At 40.2% G+C, this 24,386-nt stretch overlaps 1 protein-coding gene across 1 annotated transcript in view; it reads right to left on the reverse strand.

Annotated features, from left to right (window-relative positions):
- Positions 1 to 24,386, reverse strand: part of LOC142109131 (cystine/glutamate transporter-like) — a 129,446-nt gene that overhangs the window by 94,113 nt on the left and 10,947 nt on the right. The window contains exons 2-3 of the mRNA XM_075193226.1: positions 23,936 to 24,062; positions 2,252 to 2,367 (exon numbers count right to left, since the gene is read on the reverse strand). Coding sequence (XP_075049327.1) covers positions 2,252 to 2,367; positions 23,936 to 24,062 — 243 coding nt within the window. The remainder of the gene's footprint in view (positions 1 to 2,251; positions 2,368 to 23,935; positions 24,063 to 24,386) is intronic.

The raw sequence follows: 24,386 nt of genomic DNA on the forward strand, positions 1-24,386 counted from the left end.
AATTCCGCAAAGTATGTTGGCCTTGTAGATCAAGTACTTAATTCGCATCACAATGATCCTCGAGTAATTAAAATCTTGAACTCTGATCACTACGTTTTGGCCACTGTGCTTGATCCAAGGTTTAAGACCTACATTGAGTTTTTGCTTCAAAATGAGCGAGATGTGAACCTTTTGCAAGGAGCCATTGGTCAGCAAGTTGGCTTAGTGACGTGTCCTCCTTCAGTTTCTCAGGCAGCTGATGCTCGCAAAAAATTTAATTTTCCAAAGCGAAGCAGGGAAGACGCAGGGGGCAGACCAGAACAGTTTGACATCTGGGGGTAAATGTATCAATATGCAGGTTCTTCAACACCCGCGTGTTCAGCCTCTTCTGCGATTAAATTTCAAGCGGCGCTGCATTGTAAAGGGTTAACTTCCCTTTACAATGCAGCGCCGCTTGAAATTTAATCGCGGAAGAGGCTGAACACGCGGGTGTTGAAGAACCCGCATATTGATACATTTACCCCCTGGTCTGGTTTGAAAGATTTTTCAAAAAAATGTGTGACCTTGCCCATAACTCCATCCAATAAGAGTATTAACATGCAAAGGATGATGGAGGATTATTTTCAAAAGGTAATTGATATGGAAATTTCAGACAGTCCCTTTCCTTACTGGGAAAAAAAGAAGGCCATTTGAAAATCCATGTACAAACTTGCTTTGCAATACTTAAGCTGCCCACCCTCCAGTGTGTACTCTGAAAGAGTGTTCAGCACAGCCGGGAACCTAGTCAGTAATTGACGTAGGAGGTTACTTCCAAAAAATGTTGAGAAAATGAAGTTCATAAAAATGAACTACATCTTCCACGAGGAAGGCCTTTACCATCAAAGACATCCAAGCACTGACACTTCTCTAATGGTGGATTCAAGCGGAGATGAATTGATATTCTGTGATGATGATGTACACACTGATGAGAGTGAGGATGAAGCTGAAGATGATGATGATAACATCTTTTTAAAACTTTCTATAAAAGTGTATGGTGTTATCTACCCCCAAATAGGAAAGGGACTTGGGGCATTTCTATATCACGTACAGTCTTGAAAGGCTGCTGTTTTGTCAATTTCACGATAAGGGTAGGGTGTCATACACAGACACCAAACTGCCTTTGTCCATTTCTATTTATATTGTACAGCCTATACCGGTTTAATTTTTTCGATTTAACTACAAGTGAAGGGGGGTCTGATACAGACAGTCACCAAACTACCTTTGTCCATTTCTTTTTATATTGTACAGTCTATGCGGCCCATCTTCTTTTCTGTTTAACTACAAGTGGAGGGGGGGGGGGCTGATAGACAGTCACCAAACTACCTTTGTCCATTTCTAATTTTATTGTACAGTCTGTGCAGGCTGTCTGCTTTTCTATTTAACTACAAGTGGAGGGGGGTCTGATACAGACAGTCACCAAACTACCTTTGTCCATTTCTTTTTATATTGTACAGTCTATGCGGCCCATCTTCTTTTCTGTTTAACTACAAGTGGAGGGGGGGGGGCTGATAGACAGTCACCAAACTACCTTTGTCCATTTCTAATTTTATTGTACAGTCTGTGCAGGCTGTCTGCTTTTCTATTTAACTACAAGTGGAGGGGGGTCTGATACAGACAGTCACCAAACTACCTTTGTCCATTTCTATTTTTATTGTACACTCTATGCAGGCTGCTTCTTTTCTATTGAACTACAAGTGGAGGGGGGGGGAGGTGATACAGACAGTCACCAAACTACCTTTGTCCATTTCTAATTTTATTGTACAGTCTATGCAGGCTGTCTGCTTTTCTATTTAACTACAAGTGGAGGGGAGGGCTGATGCAGGCAGAAACCAAACTGCCTTTGTCCATTTCTTTTTATATTTAACTATAAGTGTAGGGTGTAATATACACCCAAAGACGATGGATGCATTGCCAATAGGCTAAGATGGAGAGGAAGACAATCAGGTTTGTGTGTAGAATTAAGGACGGCCTACCAGGGATTAAACTGTTTTTTTCATAATTTATTAGCTTTAGAATTACCTCATTTATCAATTGATTTTTAAACAAAATTGCTAAACAAAACCAAACCAAACAAAACCAAAACATGCAAGGGCGGTTTTGCCAAAACCAAAACCAAAACACGAAGGTAATCCAGATCCAAAACCAAAACACGGGGAGTCAGTGACCATTTCCACATTATATAGCTATTTCTTGTTCCAGAAATAAAATTCAGATATAAATGGGTAATGCTTACTTATTCCAAAAGCTGTGACAAATTCGATAGCGAGGTCTGGTATCTCACATTGTATAAAGAAGGGCTCGAGGAGATAGCGACCAAATGTTAGTGACATCACTGCTGTAGCAGCTGGGCTAAAACAGAGAGAGAGAGAGAGAGAGAAACAATCACTGTAAGGTGTATAAAAATTCAAGGTAAGGATTATAAATGCATTACATTTTCTGTGGCAGAGAACACTTCTTGTATCTGCTTTGTTCTATAGCACATCTTTCTCATTCTGCAGAGTCTGAAAGTAAAATACATTTATTGTATTGTAGTTTTACAAGCAGATGCACACAGATATAATTATAATAACAGTTAGTTCCTGTGGAAATGTAGCTCTGAACGTGAAGGTAAAGATTATAGAGGACTATTCATTAAAAGCCGGTTTTTTTTGTCAGTGCAAAATCAGCCATACAAGACGAACCATTATATCTGATCTACTACTGGTGTTTTCACTGAATTGAGCAGGAACTGTTACTGAAACAAATTGCTAGTTTAAAATTTGCCTTCTGGCTTTAATAGCAGCAGAAACTGACAGAAATCTCACTTCCCTCAGGAGAATGAGGGAGAGAAGAGAATATATGATTTACTGATGTGTCTTAGGTCAATTAGTGAGGACAGGATCAGTCATGTAGTGGGCGCTGTGGGCAGTCGGAATTTATCCAGTAAGCTGGCTCAGTCTGCTGAGACATGTCTTATAACAACACGTAGGTAGATAAAATATAGGTTTAAATGGTTACCAAAGTTTGCTTTGAGGCATGTAAATTGTCTTGGCATTACTAGTTCGGTCTAGAAATAGTTTGTGACCCCCTACACGAATCCTCAACTGTGTACTTAAATTGATTAGAAACACTTAAGTGCCTATATTGTTAGGGAAAATATGTTTTATACAAGGAATGGAGAGATAATATGCTTTAATGCAGAAACTAATTACATTTTGTTATGTTGGAACATTGTTAGCTAAGCATTTAGCTGAGAATAAGAGACCAGAGGCCATTGGTCATCAGTGTTCCCCACTCCACTACTGTTTTTGTAAATATCATCCACCAAAATATTTATATTCTTTCTAATTTTCACTCTAGACCAGTTTCAAACTGCAAGACTCCAACTATTTTGCAATAACACCAAGAACTTCTTCCAAAGTTCATTAAAATATAATGTTCAAATTCAGTTAATTTCATGTCAAGGTCATCCATTGCTTTTGAAGAAATGTTTTTCTTTACCATACAGCCTTGTACAACGCACTGCACATTACATAGTTAATCTTTTTTGCGTCCATCTTTCAGTTTCACTGCGCATGCGTGACCCTGCTCTCTGGATGGACATATGCCTGGAGACTGGTCCAACAAAGCTCTTAGTCTGATCACTCCCCATAGTATCGCCCGACAGCTGAGTATCACTCAGCTGCCCCAGCAGTGTTTTATATATTATATTTAAATTATGGCAATAAGAGGTTTTCTATCACTGCTAGAAGTGGAGACAGAAAACCATCCCTATCATCAGGTTTTTAATAAATAGAGCCCTGAGAGGTAAAGAATTGTTTGAGGTGGGTGTGACATGTAGAAACATTATCATAAGGGGGGGCTTTGGGAAGACTTATGAAGATAATAAGATGTGAGACAATGGAGCCAGGTTCTAGCTGTCATAGACTTATAGCATTTGTTAATCATAAGTTCCTGACTTAATCCTACCTTTAGGATACAAAAAGAGGCATGTAGTGACTAGGTAAATTATTGACAAAGGGGTGTCCAGAATTTCCATCCTACTGTACATACAACTTATGACTGTCAGGATTCCTAGTATAAACACCATGAAGAGTAATATGCATGAAACAAGGTGGTTTATTTAAGCACGGACCATACAGGTAAAATATATGTAGCAAATTAAAAAGCAGATAACACAAGTACTGGACTGAGGAGCAATTTTTCACCGCACCGAGTGTAAACCTTTCTATGTGTATATAAAATTAATCATACAATCATATATGTAGGGAGGTGCACCCACACAAATATACATTTTAGAAGAAACAAAGTGGAAGAAAGAATTGTGTTTCCAGGGCACTCTTTTGTTCTTTGCTATGTGTGATAAACATTTATTAAAAACATAACCTTTATTAGAATATTTTAAAAACAATTATAGTGAAATATTAAAAGAAAAGAGGTGGTAGTGACTTGAAGAGAGATACTTAATACTGTTTAAAAGGTAGAACTACCCAGCTGTCTCGCTGTCCCAGTAATTATATATTGTAATAGTCAGCTAAATCATTAATTGTTGCAATGGGATCTTAGACCTTGATTAGATATTTATTAAATTGATATTCAAATAACAATATTAGGGGTATTCCAAATTTATAGACCCTAGTGCAATACTACAATGTAATCATATTATATTCAACTAGTTAGATCAGCCTGATTATATTATGATAGTATTGAAAATCCAAAATATTTATTCTATCTGCAGTGTGGTTACCTGCACTAATTCACAGGAAACAGTATCCACACTGTAAATGATTAGATATATATGCACAATCTATCATACAACCACATTGTTATATTATATAAACAAATGTAGAGGAATGAAAGCATCTCCTATAGGATTCCTATTATCAGTGTCAGCCTTATTAAATGGCAGAAGTGTATTCCTCTAATATCAACCTCACTAAATAGCAAGGGTGTAATCCACCAATATACTAGCGATTAATGTAAGCCAAGTGTGTCCGGATCTAATAACGAGACCTGAATCTAACTAATAATGCACCTGGTCAAGTGATCAGCTAACTATAATAGAATTATTAAGATACTGGCAGCGAGCCCAGCGAAAGCCGATGCACTTTTACTATAGGCTTTTACAAGTTAGTTGATCTCTTGACTGGGTGCATTAGTAGTTAGATTCAGGTCTCCTTATTAGTTCCGGACAAACTTGGCTTACAAGTACTGGATTGCCAGATAAAGGTGAGGAGCTGAGGACTCTGGTTACCAGGCAGGTGAGATGATCTGCAGGCAGAGAGAGACAGGATTACTAGGGCAGGTTGGGAAGCTTGTAATCTAGGTACTAGGCAAGTGACATGATCTGCAGACACAGAGAGATAGGAAGCTCAAGTTACGCTGGGAAGCTTGTAGCTGGATGCCAGGCATGTGAATTGATCAGGCAGTCAGTCAGGATCAGAATACTGGAGACTCTCAAAGAGACCAGCAACAGCAAACACACTTGAGGAATTGGCTCAGATTGCTGGGAAAAGCAGTTTCTTAAAGGCTAGACACAGGTGATTGGGTTCCAGGTATAATGATGAAAGCTTAAACCCTTGCAGGCAGGATCAGATGAATGCAGTGCAACCTCTAGAGAGGAGATACTGAACTGCAGCCAGCTGCAGATTGTGACAAAGACCCTACAATTGAATGGACCAAGTGTTTAATCTTACTCAGCCATAGAACAGGGCATAAGACCACAAGTCACCATTAAATTAAAGGTCCTGTGTGTATCTAGTATAAATGTACAGCTTACATGTATTTATGTATGTTCAATAAATGTATGCTCTATACAAACTGTTTTGGAGAGCAATGATATATTCTTATATGCCACCAGGTTAGCCCTTTTATGGCCATTTATATGGTCATGTATATATCACATTGTTCTCTGTTTGGATAGTATAAAACATTGCAAATGACAGGGATTTTTAAATCCAAATAAAGGAACAGATATATCTCCTAAAATGTTTAAATCAGATTTATAGGTTAATTAAACTTTGGCAGAAGAGCACTTTTAATAAATTCTGAATGCAAATCATAACATGTGGCCTCAGGTTTTGTGTCAATGACATTTAAGTAGTAAATCACTGAAAGACTAAAGCAGAAGATTCCAAGCAGTCCTCAGCCTAAACAAGTCAAGTGTTAGAAATATACTTCATTAAATTAATCTCACCATATCAATTCATGTCTGTTGGCCAGATTATGTCATAGCATTCACTATAATCTAGAAATTAGATTTATGACAAAACACTGAATTTAAAGAAGATTTCCTCAACCCCAGTCCTCAAGTAACCCCAACAGGTCACATTCTAAGATGTCTGTAATGGTTCACAGGTGAATTAATCTATTTAATTAGGTCAGTAATTCTTCCACTTGTTCTGCAGCAAAAATCCTAAAAACATAACCTGTCAGTTGTGTGGTGCTTGAAGAGCGGTACTGACAGCTCTGTTCTATCAAATACATAGGCAGCGCTGTGACTAAGTGGTGTTAGCACTTCTGCCTCACAGCACTGGGGTCATGATTTCAATTCCTGACCATGGCCTTATCTGTGAGGAGTTTGTATGTTCTCCTCGTGTTTGCATGGGTTTCCTCCGGGTGCTCCGGTTTCCTCCCACACTCCAAAAACATGCTAGTAGGTTAATTGGCTGCTATCAAAATTGACCCTAGTCTCTCTCTCTGTCTGTCTGTGTGTGTGTGTTAGGGAATTTAGACTGTAAGATTCAATGGGGCAGGGACTGATGTGAGTGAGTTCTCTGTACAGCGTTGTGGAATCAGTGGCGCTATATAAATAAATGATGATGATGATGATGATGATTGGCTCCACTGGCATGTTTGAGAAAATCAAGGAATGAAACTACTGGTTTATAAAGTACATGTGCACTAAGCTTAGGTGGAGATCAGCGTTGGTCCAAGCTACAGCCTGGGAGTCTGACTATATGGGGCCCCTAAATTACTGTTTTTTTGCATCCAGCTATGTAATGTAACCGTTCTGCTCATGATCCACAGCTCTGCTCACCATCCTAGATGAGTGTGTGTCTCACAGTGTCACACAGACATGACTTTATCTCTGCTGGGTACTGTGTGTTTTTATCAGGCACAAATGTGACATGATGATGTACGCTTCACCACATCACATGTATGTCACATGACATAATGATGTCATTAGGTTCTGCTCTGTGGGTTATTTAAATTCAGATTATTATTATTATTATTATTATTAGAATAAAATGCATCAACTATGTACAGGCCATGTGTTCTCTTTATTTTCTGTTAAAAAACAAGCGTAATCAGTGCTCCAAGTACAAAATATTTAGCTACCTCAAGCAGTAATTTAATAACCCTGCATATATTAATAACTGGATAACAATAAATACACACTAAACCATTTTTTCAATGCTTTACAAATGATTTATATAATGGAGATATAAAGACACTTATGGGCAGCACCGTGGCACAATAGTTAGCGTTGCTGCCTCACAGCATTGGGGTCATGGGTTCAGTTTCACCCAGGGCACTATCTGTGTGGCATACTTATGTTCTTCCTGTATTTCCGTGGGTTTTCTTCCACAGTCCCATACTGGTAGGTTAATATGCTTCTAATGAAATTAACATCAACATGTACATGTTGTAGGGAAAATAAATTGAACGTTTCACAAAATGAATAGATAACCATATATGTCCCTATGATGTGTTATCACATAACACATTATAGGGACAATGCTACTTATATCAGGACAGATTGCACGCAGATGTAAAGCTTCAGTTAAAAAATACTTACTCTCATTCATACAATCTTCAATAACAATCTTTAACATAATATAAGACAGATTAGCATGTCGGGCACCATACATCATCGAGTTTCCTATACTCTAATTTCTTTACCTGTCTCCTTAACATTACTATATTTATATAATGGCAGTGTACCTTATCATCATTATATATGTATTCTCCATAACCTCACTATATGTACAGTATATCACAACACGTTATTAACTGCACCATATAATCCATATGCTCTCACCTGTATCTCACAAACACCATAAACTATATTTATATCTCAAAAGCAATCCACATGCTGCTATACCACACAAACAAGGGGTCCCAGCATTAGCCACAGAGTGTTCCCATATACTTTATGTTCCCAGTATGTGCCACCATGATCCCATTAGTCACATACAGTGCCGTAACTAGACATTTTGGTGCCCTGGGCGAGACAGGGCACCAGCGCCCCCCATCTAAGTGGGAGTGGCATTTAACAAGTGGGTGTGTCCAACCTAATGTGGGTGTGGCTAGCACTTTACTGAAAGAATTTGTGTATATATGTAATATATATATATATATATATATATATATATATATATATATATATATATATATATATATATATATATATATATATACACACACACACAGAGCCCTAACTAGAGATTTTAGTGCCCTGGGCAAGATAGACAACTTGCGCCCCCCGTACATCTTTCTCCTACCGATACCCCCATTAAATAGCCCCACAAATAAATTAGTAACCCCCACTACTATTAAATTAATAGACGCTACCCCCATTAAATAAATAGCCACTCTGATAAATTAATAACCCCTACTCCAGTTAAATTAACAGGCCCTATGTATTTGTCTAAAATTATAGCCTTCTTACACCATAGAGCCCTCCCTGTCTTATGTGCCCCCAGGCCCCCCAGAGCCTTTATCAAGCTCTGTTCTACCCACCCAAGTAGCGCTGTGGAACCATAAAAGATAATATGTAATTCTGACATATCTGTAATAATGAAGTGTCTTAGCTTAACAAAACCTGTTACTGATTTTTAAAAGGAGAAATTATTGATCAATTTGAAGTAACGCAGTTATGACAGTAAGTGAAATGTTACTGTATTGTAATAGTACAGATACTGCACTTTTGGTAAAACATGAGGAAGACTGTCCCATTCGTGTAAGAGCTGGGGAAGTGGGGTCACTCTCTCACCTGCAGGGTGCATGGTGACTTTGGGCTGCAGGAGGGCAGCTTTATGTGTGCAGAGCGCCAGGGTCCAGATGCGAGGTCTCCCCAGCGCTCGAGATGCTATATCCTTTAGTCTAGTCTAAACCAATTACACTATCTAATCGACAGCCAGATCCTTGCTCTCCCCTCACAATGACGTATCCGGAAGCTGAGCTCCTGCCCTCTCTGGTGCGGGTTACGGTGACAGATGCAGCATATGACACAGCTAGTGGACATGGTACGGAGGTGACGAGTCATGTGACGCGCTCACCAGTTGTTCTGTGCCATGCTATAGAGCACGGAGCGACTCTGCAATATAGCGCGAACCGGCGCTAATTCTGTATCAACCCAAAATTTGTACTTGGGGCTGGGATTTGTTTAATAATCAGGGGCCATGGCGCCCCCTCAGCATTGCGCCCTGGGCGACGGCACCGGCCGCACAGCCCTCGCTACGGCTCTGGTCACATATAGACTATGCTATGCCATCCTGCTGTATCTTTTAGTTACACAGTGTTACAACATAGATAATACAATAACTATGAGTTTGCAGGCCCAATGAGTTTTACTATGCCCTAGTAGTAAAGGTTGATGAGGAACCATTCTGCAGGAAATGTTCCTAAATCCATTAAATGTGTGAATTAGGCCCCCAAAATTCTATTACAGTCTAAATCGACCTAAACCACTGACCACCTGCCATGGCCGACACATACATGTGTAGCTGCTAGCTGCTGCTCCTCCATATCTGTGATAAGCTAGCAGTGTGGCGCTTGGTTATGATATCACATCCCACTCTAAGGAGCGGAGGATGCCGCCCCCACCTCCTGCTTGCTAGGGAACGGTCCTCATCCAGCTCTTACTTCTGTGTGTATGCATTTATATTATGAGGAAACCACCCTTAGCTGGGATGGTAATTACCCTCTGTGGGATTCAACTCACTCAGGCAGACAAGAATATATCCAAAATAAGGCTTTACTATGACAGCACAACATAAGACTGTCACTCACCGGACTGTGCTACTTCTCGTGTGTTTAGGAACCGTGGCCGTCCACCATCCTGAGGGTCTGCGCATGTGCAGCCCTTTCAAACCTTCAGTACCCGTTCCTTTTAGTTAATTGGCTGATCAGGCAACACTCCCTATTTAAAGCACCTGTGGTCAATACCTCGTTGCCTGATCTTGGAGTCTCATTCCCCATGAGCCTCTGAAGGTGTTCCTGTGTTTCCTCGTGTATTCAGCTCCTGCTGATTCCTGTTGTTCGTTTGTGGTTTCCAAACCACTTCTACTCTCCTGTGTTCATCGTGACTGCACCAGCTGATTCCTATCCGCTGCCTCCGTGCTTCTACAGTATCCTGCTCACCTCAACTCTTCCGTGTTCATCGTGACTGCACCAGCTGATTCCTATCCGCTGCCTCCGTGCTTCTACAGTATCCTGCTCACCTCAACTCTCCCGTGTTCATCGTGACTGCACCAGCTGATTCCTATCCGCTGCCTGCGTGCTTCTACAGTGTCCTGCTCACCTCAACTCTCCCGTGTTCATCGTGACTGCACCAGCTGATTCCTATCCGCTGCCTCCGTGCTTCTACAGTATCCTGCTCACCTCAACTCTCCCGTGTTCATCGTGACTGCACCAGCTGATTCTTATCCGCTGCCTCCGTGTTTCTTCAGAGTCCTGCTCATTGCAACTCTCCAGTGTTCATCGTGTCTGCAGCCAGCCGATCCGCTGTCTCCGTGCTTCTACAGTGTTCCTTCTTATGTCAACTCGCCTGTCTGCATCGGGTCAACGCTCCGCTGCTTTCATCTCAGCTAGACCGCCTCAACTCTCCCGTGTTCTCCAGGTGTCCAGTTCCATATACTACTGCTTCCTGAGTATTGTTTAATCCTTGCTGGTCTACCTACCGTGCGCTGCACCTACTTGGTTACCGCTTCCACCCTCCTGTGACTTCTCATCCTGCCAGTCTCCAGCCATTCAGGTATCCCTGCACGTCTCTCTGACAGCCTGCTCTCCTGAACCACGGTATGCATACTTCTCATTGACTGTGCTGGTGTATTGCATATCTAGCTGGACTGAGTTGTTCTCCTCCGGAGTTTCCTATCCACTGAGACTATTGCTATCATTTGACTGTGTTTCCTTTTAGCCTGGATAGTTCTTGTGACTTTGTATACTTGTGCAGTGCTGCTCAGTTATCATTATATTGTGCATATCATCGTGGGATCAAGTTCAGTGTGCCCGTGTATACTCTGCATTGCATTCATCTCCTCGTGCTCCTCCTCACATATATATTTCAGTGGTACAACTTGCTAGAGGCAGACCACTGTCACCTGTTTCCTGTGTCACCAGTTTCCAGTATCCTCTCACATAGCAGTGGTACAACTTGCTAACGCAGACCACTGACTCCCCTGATACCTTCACCTGGATTCCATTCATTCACCCAGACAGCGGTACAACTTGCTATACGCAGACCGCTGACTCTCATCACCTCCTCGTTACTCCTGGACATTCCTCCTCACTATAGCAGTGGTACAACTTGCTATACGCAGACCACTGACTACCCTCACGTTTCCTTGTCCATCCAGTTCCTCGTGTACAGTTATCTACCCATTACCAGTGCTGCTAGTCATAGACTTTCCTTGAGCATTTTCTTACCATCTGCTGTCTCCTGTTCCGTGGTCACCCCGCTACCAGAGTACCATATTACCAACTATACTGTTCTGGTAAGTCCATCATCTGGTGATACCTGGGTAAAGACTCCTAGTGCCCGTGACAAAGACTTTCACAAGGTACAGGGTTAATGGTTTCGTATACCCTCCAGCAGCCTCTTGCAATCACTCCAAAGTAACAATCTCATTATCCTTCGGAGTCTTATGCTTCCGTAGAATTACTACTACTGTTTACTAGACAGGGTTTTCTCCAGTGGTATCACGATGCCTGGCCCAGAGTCTTTTGTGCTGATGTTACATACACCAGGATCCTCCAAGTTAGAATTAATATATTGCTCTCCTTATATTCCTGGCTGTCTACACAGGAAGTAGGATCAAGATGTCCCAATCCTCCCACTTTCAGCAAAGGTCTATCAGTGAACAGTTAAATTATGCAATGCAAAAAAAGGAATACATTTTATCCTGGACATACTATGTTACAATGCATGGGGTGCAAATTAGTTTATTATTTTGCACATAAAGAAACTGTCATTCTGGCTTTTTGTCATGTAGCACACAAATACTTGATACCTTTGTTTTTACACTGAAATTTAATGTTGATCTTATTCATGTCCTGACCCAACTATAAATCAGTCCCCACATTTCCAATGCATCATTTTTTTTGCTTTGCTCTTCTTAATGACTCAGGCCCACTGTCTGTTACCTTGATTATACAATTGAATGACTTGATTTAATTAATGATTAGGCTGGATACACTTAACAAAGAGTTACAATATTACATCAGGGATTGACATTTCATGCTTGCGTGAAACATTTAGACATTTGACACATTGTATCTGACATGAAATAACAATAAATATAATACACTGATGCATATAGTTAGACTGGGTCCAGGATCAAAAAGTACAAAAATAAATAAATAAATAAATAAAAAATAATATATATATATATATATTTATTTGGTGTCATTAGACAACTCCTAACATGTTTCTACATTATTTTTGTTGTCTTCACTAAAGGATAGTAATACATCGCAATTTGAGGTCTTTATGTGAGCCTGGCAAGTTAAGGGCATACGTGATACATGGTAAAAGTAATCATTTCAGATTATAGGGTAATCCCTACATGAAAATTACATTTCTGAATTATGAAGATAGTCGAGCAAGATAGGAGCGTAATTAATTCATTCTCATTACTTTGGTCCTTCCCTGAGTATAGCTACAAGGATTTGTTGCAGTGTTCAACAGATGTCTTCTTTGAAAATAGCTGATGCTCCTTTCACCTGTACAACTGCCTATTATTAATCCTCTAGACCAGGTTCTCAGGCAGAGTGCATAACGTGAACTGGAAACTGTAATACTGGGAAATCCCTCCTATTGCTGTTGCAGCTGGTGAAACCACTTCCTGCTCATCCTGGGTCAGAGTGAGTACATTAACAAAAGTTAAATTGATTAATGAGCTGAATGCACGTGAAGCAAGTCTTGGTGTGAGGGAGTCTGTGTCTTGGCATCAAGATTACAAAGACAGCGCTTGGATTTTTTTGGGTGCTCTGCCTTTTGAGTTAACTGAAGGGGCCATTATTTGTGTATGGGGAAGTGGTGAATATTAATCTGGTTTGTGATAAATCAACAGGGCGCTCTCGTGGATTCTGCTTTCTTTGTTATGAAGATCAGAGGAGTAATGTGCTGTGGATATTTATCTTCAAACTGGTATTCATATACACATCCACGGGGTGTTTTCGGTGCTGGGAAATATCCTGAAGCAATATCACACTAATGATGTTTTTCACATGTTTCTTATATATGATGTAAAGCCATGAACAGTATCCAGGTGCAGTCTGTGAAGACCACAACTTTAATACACCTAATTAAGAATATATTAGGTACACATATACAATATCACCCCTTATATTTGTCTATAGTTCCAGAAATACTACACTATTTGATGCTTTGCTTTCTTTTTCTTTATATATATATATATATATATATATATATATATATATATATATATATATATCTGACACTCCACAGACATCATACACAGACAGCTTCAAATCAAATGGTGCTTTATTGTTTGCGTCACAATAAAGATCAATACTTAGTCAGGATGACACCAGTAAACAATGCCACATTGTTTATACCTTCTAGTCACCCTAATGCTAAGCTACACACAGTCCAGCTCTCTACTGACTGGCCAGCTCTTCCAGCATCAGTCACGACTCACAAGCGTAAAATGAACAATAGTCTTTTAACCCCCACCCAAACACTGCAAACTAATCACAGACAATAAATCAATAACACGCATATGGTACACCTGTGTGTTTGTGTGGGAATTAACTCTGTATGCAGCTTTCTCCTGAACCTCACCTGGGTTCCTCACACAGGTTTCTCCCGAAACACTGTGACGTTTATTCACTTGTCAGGATGGATAAACAGTCTTGGCAGTGTCTTCAGCAAACACATATTCACAGAAATAAACATAGTCCCATTGGCTTCAGTAGAAGGTGGCAAAGTATCCCAATTGCCACAATATATACACTATATATATATATATATATATATATATATATATATATATATATATATATATATATTCTAAAGTCACCGGAGACTTCACCTGGACCTGTTGGGGGATGAGATTCTAAATACACTCCGTTGTATTCTTCTCAATGTGTGTGCAACTTAAAAATGTATTAAAGACTGTGATGTTATTATACTACATAGCAATTTCTTTGACTCTCTCTTCATCTGAGTGTATTATCTGCGTTTCCAGACTATAGACATAAGAAGGGAACTGAGCAGTTTGGACGGATTTAAAGAGTCAACAGAGAAACTTTATTAATTTAATATTTGGCATGCAGATGATATATCTGTGCACAAGGTGGTGTTGCTAAAATCACATGTTACACCAGTTTATTTTCTGTAAAATCTACAGTTAAAATCTTTTTACACTTCTGCTAGGTACTGTCTGGATAAGGTACTTTCCTACAACCATATGTTGATGCAATAAACAAGGTATGAAACATTTAAACATAAGTGTAAAGAATTTCTGAAGATAGTGTGTGACTTGTAAAAACTGAAAGCATAATGGAATAACAGTGCATAATTCAGACCCATGTGGGACTGGGTGACAATACCTGAGCCCGAGGCCTTACTGTTATTTCTAAAGCTGGTGACAGTCATTTATTTTCTACTAACATTCCGTCAGCGCGAGTTTTAGAACAGCAGCAACACACCGTTTTCATCTCCTAAATTACAAGTGTGTCTGTAGCTCTATTATATATTAAGCATACAGTGATCAGTGACACTTGACTAAGCTTTACAGAAGTTTCTGGGGGAAGTGAATGACTGACAATAATTTTTACCTCTGGTCAAGATTATTGCCCGAGGTACCAAGACCGTAGTGGATGTTCACAACACCAGCCTTTATACAGTACAGTTTTAGATATGAAATGTGAAAGAAGAGAACTGTGATATCCTTTTCTGGAACTTATGTTTTATTTTCCTCTTTTTTGTGATCTACGCAGAGAGAGGATATTTGTTAAAAGTAGGGATGTGCACCGGCGACTTTTGAGGTCTCGTGTTTTGTGTTTTGGATCCGGATTTTCGTTATTTTTGAGGTTCGGATTTGTCTCGCAAAACACTTGACGAAAGGTCTCGGTTCGGATTTAAGGTATTGGATTCGGATTTTTTTTGAAAAAAACATAAAAAGTTTAAAAATCAAGTTTTTGGGCTTATTTTCACTCCTAGGCTATTATTAACCTCAATAACATTCAATAACAAGCATTTCCACTAATTTACAGTGTATTCTGAACACCTCACAATATAGTTATTAGTCCAAAACGTTGCAACAAGGTATCTTTCTGGACTGCGTAGAGGAGTGGGTCACCACAATATATTAAAAACCCTGAACTTTTATGATTCGCACCAATAATTGTACCTGGACTGCGTAGAGGAGTGGGTCACCACAATATATATTAAAAACCCTGAACTTTTATGATTCGCACCAATAAATGTACCTGGACTGCGTAGAGGAGTGGGTCACCACAATATCTTAAAAACCCTGAACTTTTATGATTCGCACCAATAATTGTACCTGGACTGCGTAGAGGAGTGGGTCACCACAATATCTTAAAAACCCTGAACTTTTATGATTCGCACCAATAATTGTACCTGGACTGCGTAGAGGAGTGGGTCACCACAATATCTTAAAAACCCTGAACTTTTATGATTCGCACCAATAATTGTACCTGGACTGCGTAGAGGAGTGGGTCACCACAATATCTTAAAAACCCTGAACTTTTATGATTCGCACCAATAATTGTACCTGGACTGCGTAGAGGAGTGGGTCACCACAATATATTAAAAACCCTGAACTTTTATGATTCGCACCAATAATTGTACCTGGACTGCGTAGAGGAGTGGGTCACCACAATATCTTAAAAACCCTGAACTTTTATGATTCGCACCAATAATTGTACCTGGACTGCGTAGAGGAGTGGGTCACCACAATATCTTAAAAACCCTGAACTTTTATGATTCGCACCAATAATTGTACCTGGACTGTGTAGAGGAGTGGGTCACCACAATATCTTAAAAACCCTGAACTTTTATGATTCGCACCAATAATTGTACCTGGACTGCGTAGAGGAGTGGGTCACCACAATATCTTAAAAACCCTGAACTTTTATGATTCGCACCAATAATTGTACCTGGACTGCGTAGAGGAGTGGGTCACCACAATATATTAAAAACCCTGAACTTTTATGATTCGCACCAATAATTGTACCTGGACTGCGTAGAGGAGTGGGTCACCACAATATCTTAAAAACCCTGAACTTTTATGATTCGCACCAATAATTGTACCTGGACTGCGTAGAGGAGTGGGCACTGGGCACCACAATAAAATATATAAAAAACCTTCAACAGATCTGCATTACACTACACATACGGCTGCTCCTCCATCCTCTCCATCATATACATGTTGGAGTTTTAGCGTGTGACAACCTCTTGTTTTTGATAATGTCAGTGCATTTTGAATATTTTTCAATTTGCCCCACACCACTGAATGTACTTTATCTATGATACGCAATACGCATCTATCTATCTTGACTGCGTAGTGTGGTGGCCCCAGTACACAATTTGGTACCGAGGCCACAATATAATTAAAAAACCCTCCACGTGTCTGAATTCCACCAAACAAGTATCTGGACTGCATAGTGGGGTGGCCCCGGTACCCAATTTGATACCGGGGACACAATACCTCCATCAACCCTCTAAATCCCACTCCACTGATGGCGGACACCGGGCGCACGTCTAACACCAACATTGCAGTTACAGCCGCAGTTATACGCTTTGCAATAGGGTGACTACTATCGTATTTGGTGGTCATGGCAAACGACTGTTGGACGGTCAATTGTTTTGTGAAAGACTTAGCGGTCTTACGACTTCCCCTCTGGGAAGATGACCGACTAACAGCAGCAACAGCAGCAGTGGCAGTAGTAGGCGTACCGCTGCAGGATTCCTTGGATGAATCCCGTATTGAGGAGGACTCAGTCTGGCTGCTGACTTGGGCTGCAGGACTGAATCTGATGGAGATTGTGGAGGAAGTTGACGAGGAGGGTGTTGCTGGTGTGTATCCAACTGGACCACGGGATTTAGGTGTCCCTGTACCGATGAGGGTCCTAGCCCCAGTTCCTGAACTAACCACTGAACTATGAAGGTTATTCAGGTGATGTATAAGGGAGGATGTTCCTAGGTGGGCAAGATCCTTACCCCTGCTTATTTGAGCTTTACATAAGCTACATATGGCCATACATTGGTTGTCTGGATTTGGATAAAAATAACTCCAGACCGAAGAGGTGCATTTTTTGGTCTTCTGACCAGGCATGACGATGGGCTTTTTCATCCCATGGACATCAGCTGTTTCCCCCCCTGGTGCCTCATTTACAATAACCACATCACCATCCTCATCATCAAGTTCCTCCACAGCGCCAGCTACATCATCAATAGCCTCCTCCCGAGCCACCTCTTCCCGTACAGTGATGGGAAGGTCAGGCTTGACAACCACCAACACCCTTGGACTCGCCTTGGGGATTTGTGATAATTTCTCTTTATAAGGCAGAGTTGTTTGCTGTTTTGTTGCTGACAGCATAACTCTCTTCAATTTTTTGTAGGGGGGGGGAGGAGGAGGAGGGCTAAGATCCGTGGGTGAAGCTGAACCACTAGTCATGAACACGGGCCAGGGCCTAAGCCGTTCCTTGCCACTCCGTGTCGTAAATGGCATATTGGCAACTTTACGTTTCTCCTCAGATGATTTAAAGTTTCTCTTTTTGCTACTTTTTCTTAACTTGGGCTTTTTGGATTTTACATGCCCGGTACTACGAGATTGGGCATCGGGCTTGGAAGATGACGTTGATGGCATTTCATCGTCTATGTCATGACTAGTGGCAGCAGCTTCAGCATTAGGAGGAAGTGGGTCTTGATCTTTCCCTACTTTATCCTCCAAATTTTTGGTCTCCATTATATGTAGCACAAGATACTGCAGAATGTGTGAACTTGGTAATATTGCAGTACCAATGGACTTATACTGCTGGATTGGTTTTGCAAATTTGGTTATAATTATTATATATTTTTTTTTTAAAAAAAATTTTTTATTTTTTTTTACTTTTTTTTTATTTTTTAAAATCTTGGGAATAATGGGGAAATAACTATGCCCTTAGAAGCACAGAGCACAGGACACAGCACCACTGGACTGAACAGGACACGGCACAGGACCCAGCAGCACTACGGAACTCAGCAGGACAGAGCACAGGACACAGCACCACTGGACTGATACTGCAGAATGTGTAAACTTTGTAATATTGCAGTACCACTGGACTTTTACTGCTGAATGTGTGAACTTGGTAATATTGCAGTACCAATGGGCTTATACTGCAGGATTGGTTGTGCAAATTTTGTGGTAATTAAAAAAAATTAAAGTAGTTTTTGGTATTTTTTAAAAAAACTTTTTTTTATTTTTTTAAACACAGGGGAATATTGGGGAAATAACTATGCCCTTAGAAGCACAGAGCACAGGACACAGCACCACTGGACTGAACAGGACACAGCACAGGACCCAGCAGCACCACTGACCTCAGAAGGACAGAGCACAGCACACAGCACCACTGGACTGATACTGCAGAACACAGCACAGCACAGCACAGCACAGCACAGCACAGCACAGCACAGCACAGCACAGCACAGCACAGAACTAAACAGCACAGAACTAAACAGCACAGAACTAAACAGCACAGAACTAAACAGCACAGAGGACCACCTAACACACCCTCCCTCTACCCTGATCAATGCCCGAGTGAAGATGGCGGCGACTAGCGGGGAATTTATAGGATCCGAGTATCGCGAGATCCGACAACGGGATTATGAGTCAGAGCCTCAGTTTCACTTTTGAATTTGGCGCCAATACCCGGATCTGTCTCGGATCCGACTCGGATCCGCAACGTTCGGGTGGGCTCGGATTTCATAAATCCGAGTGCGCTCATCCCTAGTTAAAAGTACTCTGTAGTAGATTGTAGACCAGAATCTACTTTGAGACTAGCATTATGGAACTAGCTACTGACATAACACTAGGGAAATAGAAGAACATACTGGTGCAGATTATAGTTGAGAAAATGCAGCAATTATTTGACCATTGAAAGAATTCTAAAATGAAAGATAATGAAGAAAGAATATGCTATATTTTTTTAAAGCTTTCTATTCTGCAATCCAGTTTCTCTCAGTGGAAGTTTCTTGGGCAGCACCGTGGCTAAGTGGTGTTAGCACTTCTGCCTCACAGCCCTGGGGTCATGAGTTCAATTCCTGACCATGGCCTTATCTGTGAGGAATTTCTATGTTCTCCACATGTTTGTGTGGGTTTCCTCCCACACTTCAAAAACATACTGGTAGGATAATTGGCTGCTAACAAATTGACTTAGCATACACACACGGTGTATGCTAGTGAATTTAGACTGTAAGCCCCAATGGGGCAGGGACTGATGTGAGTGAGTTCTCTGTACATTGCTGCAGAATTAGTGGCGCTATATAAATAAATGATGATGATGATGATGATGATGATTGCTCCATGCATAGATATGACTGTAGCAATTTCAACCTGATTATATGGAGAAATGCAATGTATTGACAACAAAGGAGGGGGAGTATTCTGGTAAATGCTTGTATGAGGCCAGGTTTAGTTAAAAAGTCTGCAACATTTATTTACAAAAAGGCAGGTATGCATATTTTTGTTCCAGTAAAGATGCCTGTTCATCCGATGAGGGTAAAACAAGAAGTGTATTTCATTTACACTTTTGAGAGTGTCCCATGCAAATTCTCTTCCCACTTTTGGGCCAAGAACTGAATGTGGTGTTCTAACGGGAAATAGGTGCATTGGGGAGGAGTAGAATTAGAGGGTCATGTTAAATGATTCAGTTATTTTAATACTAACTATATCTTTGTGCAAGGCAAATGGATAAATGCCTGGTATACTTCTTTTATCTGTATATATGTAACACAATTTTGTTTTAAAACTGAAAACTTTGTTGTTTATATTCATGTATGGTCTAATATTTCCTCATTTAAGTATCTAACAAATGCATGAGTACCTTAATGCCTAATTACCGACACAAATTCAGTTTTATTTTAATTCAACATGTGAATGTGCATGCTGGGTAAAGTATAAATAGCACGCCAAAGTACTACATATTATGGGGCCTATTTATCATTGTTTGCATTATTGCTCCATTAAGTGTTGCAGTACTGACAGATGACTTAAAGCAATTTACCATTAAGGCCATGTTAGGGCAGCGCATCCCATAAGATGAAAACTCTGATGAAAACTCTCGGTTCTGATCCCATGTCTTTACTGCACATGCCTGACTTAGGACCGTACATGTGCAAGGGACAGTTCTGTTAATCACTGCAGGGGAGCGCACGAAGGGTGTCAGAGAGGGATCTGAAGAGCCTCTCCTGTGATGCTCTCCCTATAGGATTGTATGGCTTCTTCAGATGGCATCAGCCCTCAGGGTCAAGCTCCAATAAGCAAAACTTTTCGGAGCTTGATAATTTTAACCAGACCGCAGTCCCCATCTACTATATAAAAGCCTAGTGGCGTGTGTCTGTGTGTGAAAAAAAAAAACCAAGCTGCAGCGCCACCTGCTGGGCGAAGTTATACACTGACCTACTAAATTCTTAGTGTGTGTGGGAAAAAAAACTCAGAAAGGGCTGAAATTTGCTGCAGAGCCACCTGCTGGGCGGAGTTATACACTGACCTACTAAATTCTTAGTGTGTGTGGAAAAAAAACTCAGAAAGAGCTGAAATTTGGTAAACTAAGATGTTTTTAATTTGTTAATTTAATTTGTTAATTGTTAAAAGTGTTTATAAAGATTTTAAATATATATATATATATTTCTTGAAGGAGAAGTAACAGTTGGGAGTGGTTGGTGTTTGCCGGGGGTGACAATGGGGAGTGGTTGGTGGTTGCTGGGGGTGAAAGAGCGAGAGGACTGTGATACTCAGGACCGCTAAGAGAGATCCCTGTCTCTGGATAGACATCTGGATAGATGTGGCGATAAAGATGAAGGATGAGGTGATGGAGAAAAATGATGAGGTGGTGACAGGTGGACAAAACCACGTTAAAAATGGTGCTTACGTCGGGAAGTAACGCTTTCCCCCTGAGGAGGCCTGGCCTAGCCCCAAATGCATGACAAGAACCTTTTTAACACCTTAAGTAGCTTGATTTGACTAGAATGCATGAGTATCATGCACAGGTTAACTTGTTAAGAAATATGGGGACTGCTGTATTTTGTGATACTTTGCCTAATGCAGCAGATATCTCTGATATCTCCTGCCTTAGACATTTGTTACCTTGCTACTATACTTAAAAAAATGCCTAAATCTGCTGAAACAGTAATTTTAGCACTGTTTAATACTTGATAAATAGACCCCTATTACTTTATCACCATCCTCTTAATCAATTTAAACTTTTGCATTTTGCTATTAAAATTCTTGTTTGTGTCATAAGATGAAGGAGGCATCAGTACTGTCTTTATTACAGTAGTCACATTTGTACATTGTAATGTTTTTATATATTGGTATTTCCGCACACAATAAGCTTTCCTGCTTAAAAAAATGAATTTGATTAGTGTGAAGTTGAAGGTATAGGTCATAACCAGATCTCTGCCACCTCCAAACATGTGTAAAAAAACAGGCAAGTAGAAAAAGATTCCCCTAAATCCGTGATTCCCAAAGTGTGCGCTGCAACTCCCCTCTGCATCATTCTCTCACTCTGCCCCCTCTGCATCATCCTCACTTTGCCCCCTCTGCATCCTCCTCTCACTCTGACCCTTCTGCATCCTCCTCTCAATCTGACCCTTCTGCATCCTCCTCTCAATCTGACCCGTCTGCATCCTCCTCTCACTCTGCCCCCTCTGCATCCTCCTCTCACTCTGCCCCCTCAGCCTCCCCCTCACACTCTGCCCTCTCTGCATCCTCCTCTCACTCTGACCCCTCTGCATCCTCCTCTCACTCTGACCCCTCTGCATCCTCCTCTCACTCTGACCCCTCTGCATCCTCCTCTCACTCTGACCCCTCTGTATCCTCCTCTCAGAGGGGGCAGAGTGAGGATGATGCAGGGGCACAGAGTGTGTGGAGATGAAGGAGGGCACAGAGTGTGTGGATGAAGTGGGAAAAGTTTGTGGATAAAGGGGTACAGTGTGAGTAGGCTGTAAATTATACTTTGACAGAAAAAAATATAAAAATATTATTTTCCCTTGGATTTATGTGTATTATTTTTGCATACAACTAAAAAAGTATTTCTGTCTTGACCTAAATACTTATTACGTTTTTTTGACCCAACTACTTATAAAACAGAACTGCTTGGTAATTGTTTTGGAGGTGTGCCTTGAAAAAATTATGGAGACTCTAAGGGTGCCGCAAACTGCAAAAGTTTGGGAACCACTGCCCTTAATGCTAAATGAGCACTCCCTAAATGCATCATCTCTGTGAAACTCATTAAATATCTTGTTATCATTTTTGCTTATTGGTGCAGAGTATGGAATATTCACATTCAAAAAGGTTCTGATTTTGGCTGGACTGTCCTGAATCTCGGACCCCAAAAGGTGTGCAGCATACTGGAAAGAGTGTATGGCCTTGATATGGGTGTGGCTAGACAGATTTGGGTGGAGTTTGGTTAATTCAGTAACATTTTGGTGTAAATTGTGTTTAACATTATATTGGCACAATTTAGCCTCTTAAGATGTTAGTAGATATGCACATTTAGCAGTAAACATCCAGTTTGCTCCACTACTCCCAACATATGGAGCAAAACTTTGAGCTGCTGCAGTCACCTGGGGCCTGATTCATTAAGGTTCTTAAATGAAGAGGATACTCATTTCAGTCTCCTGGACAAAACCATGTTACAATGGAAGGGGTGCAAATAAGTGTTCTGTTTTACACATAAGTTAAATACTGACTGTTTTTTCATGTAACACACAAATATTTGATAGCTTATTTGTACACTGAAATTTAAAGTTGATATTTGTGTGTTACATGAAAAAACAGGCAGTATTTAACTTATGTGTAAAACAGAACACTTATTTGCACCCCTTACATTGTAACATGGTTTTGTCCAGGAGACTGAAATGAGTATCCTCTTCATTTAAGAACCTTAATGAATCAGGCCCCTGATCTTCATGTAGTAAGTCAAACAAAAATGACAGCGCAATGTTACAAAACAGCATTTTTACTCCAGGGCTGCATTTTGCCCACATTTGAGACTTTTTCTGCTAACAGTGGTGTTAAATAACCAACACAGATAAATATTTAAGACTGGCTATGTTTTTCAGCTTACTTCATTCATTGACACTGTCTTGATAACTTTAAGTGGAATATAACTGAATGTGCTCTAACTAGTTTTAAGCTAATGACTCTATTATAACAAATCAGTCTGCTGCTTATGCCAGTAACCTCCTTTTTCTACTCTTGGTTGACAGTAGAAGTTACCATTTTGTACATTAACATTGTGTTAATATTAATATTTTTTACTTTGAAAGATCTGGGGATTTTTTGCTATTTGGGGTAGTTCTTGTTGTGGTTATATATAAAGGTGGTACTAAAAACATTTGAGGCCCAGCTTAAGAATACAACATGTCTCAATGAATAACTCGTGTATAACACACAATATTATTTAACAATCAAACACAAAACACAAGAAAAAAAGCACATATGTTACTTACCGAATGACAATCAGTTCTACCCACACTCTCAAAAATGCAGGTAATGGGCCAAATACCTCCAATATATAAGTATAGGAGCCACCAGATTTTTTTATGCAGGTTCCAAGTTCAGCATAGCAAAGAGCACCTGTTGGATAATGGAAACAATCATATTAAATTATTTTGCCAAAATAATAATATAATATATTTAAAGAGTTCAATTTTCTATCATGTACGTAATGGGCATACCCACTTAAATCCTCTTCAGTTTATATTACTTTCAGGTAAAAATTAATTTACATAACTTTAACATGTTAAATATTATTTCAAAGTGACACAAATGTCTCTCACAAACTCCCTCTAAAATATTCAGAAAATGTCATCTGACCAGATCAGACTATGCCCAGTGCACATTTATCAAGTTAGCAATATATGTAATCTGATACAAAGCATACATTCCAAATGAGCAATT

The sequence above is a fragment of the Mixophyes fleayi genome, chromosome 1, assembly GCF_038048845.1.
Source record: "Mixophyes fleayi isolate aMixFle1 chromosome 1, aMixFle1.hap1, whole genome shotgun sequence".
NCBI classification, from domain to species: domain Eukaryota; kingdom Metazoa; phylum Chordata; class Amphibia; order Anura; family Limnodynastidae; genus Mixophyes; species Mixophyes fleayi.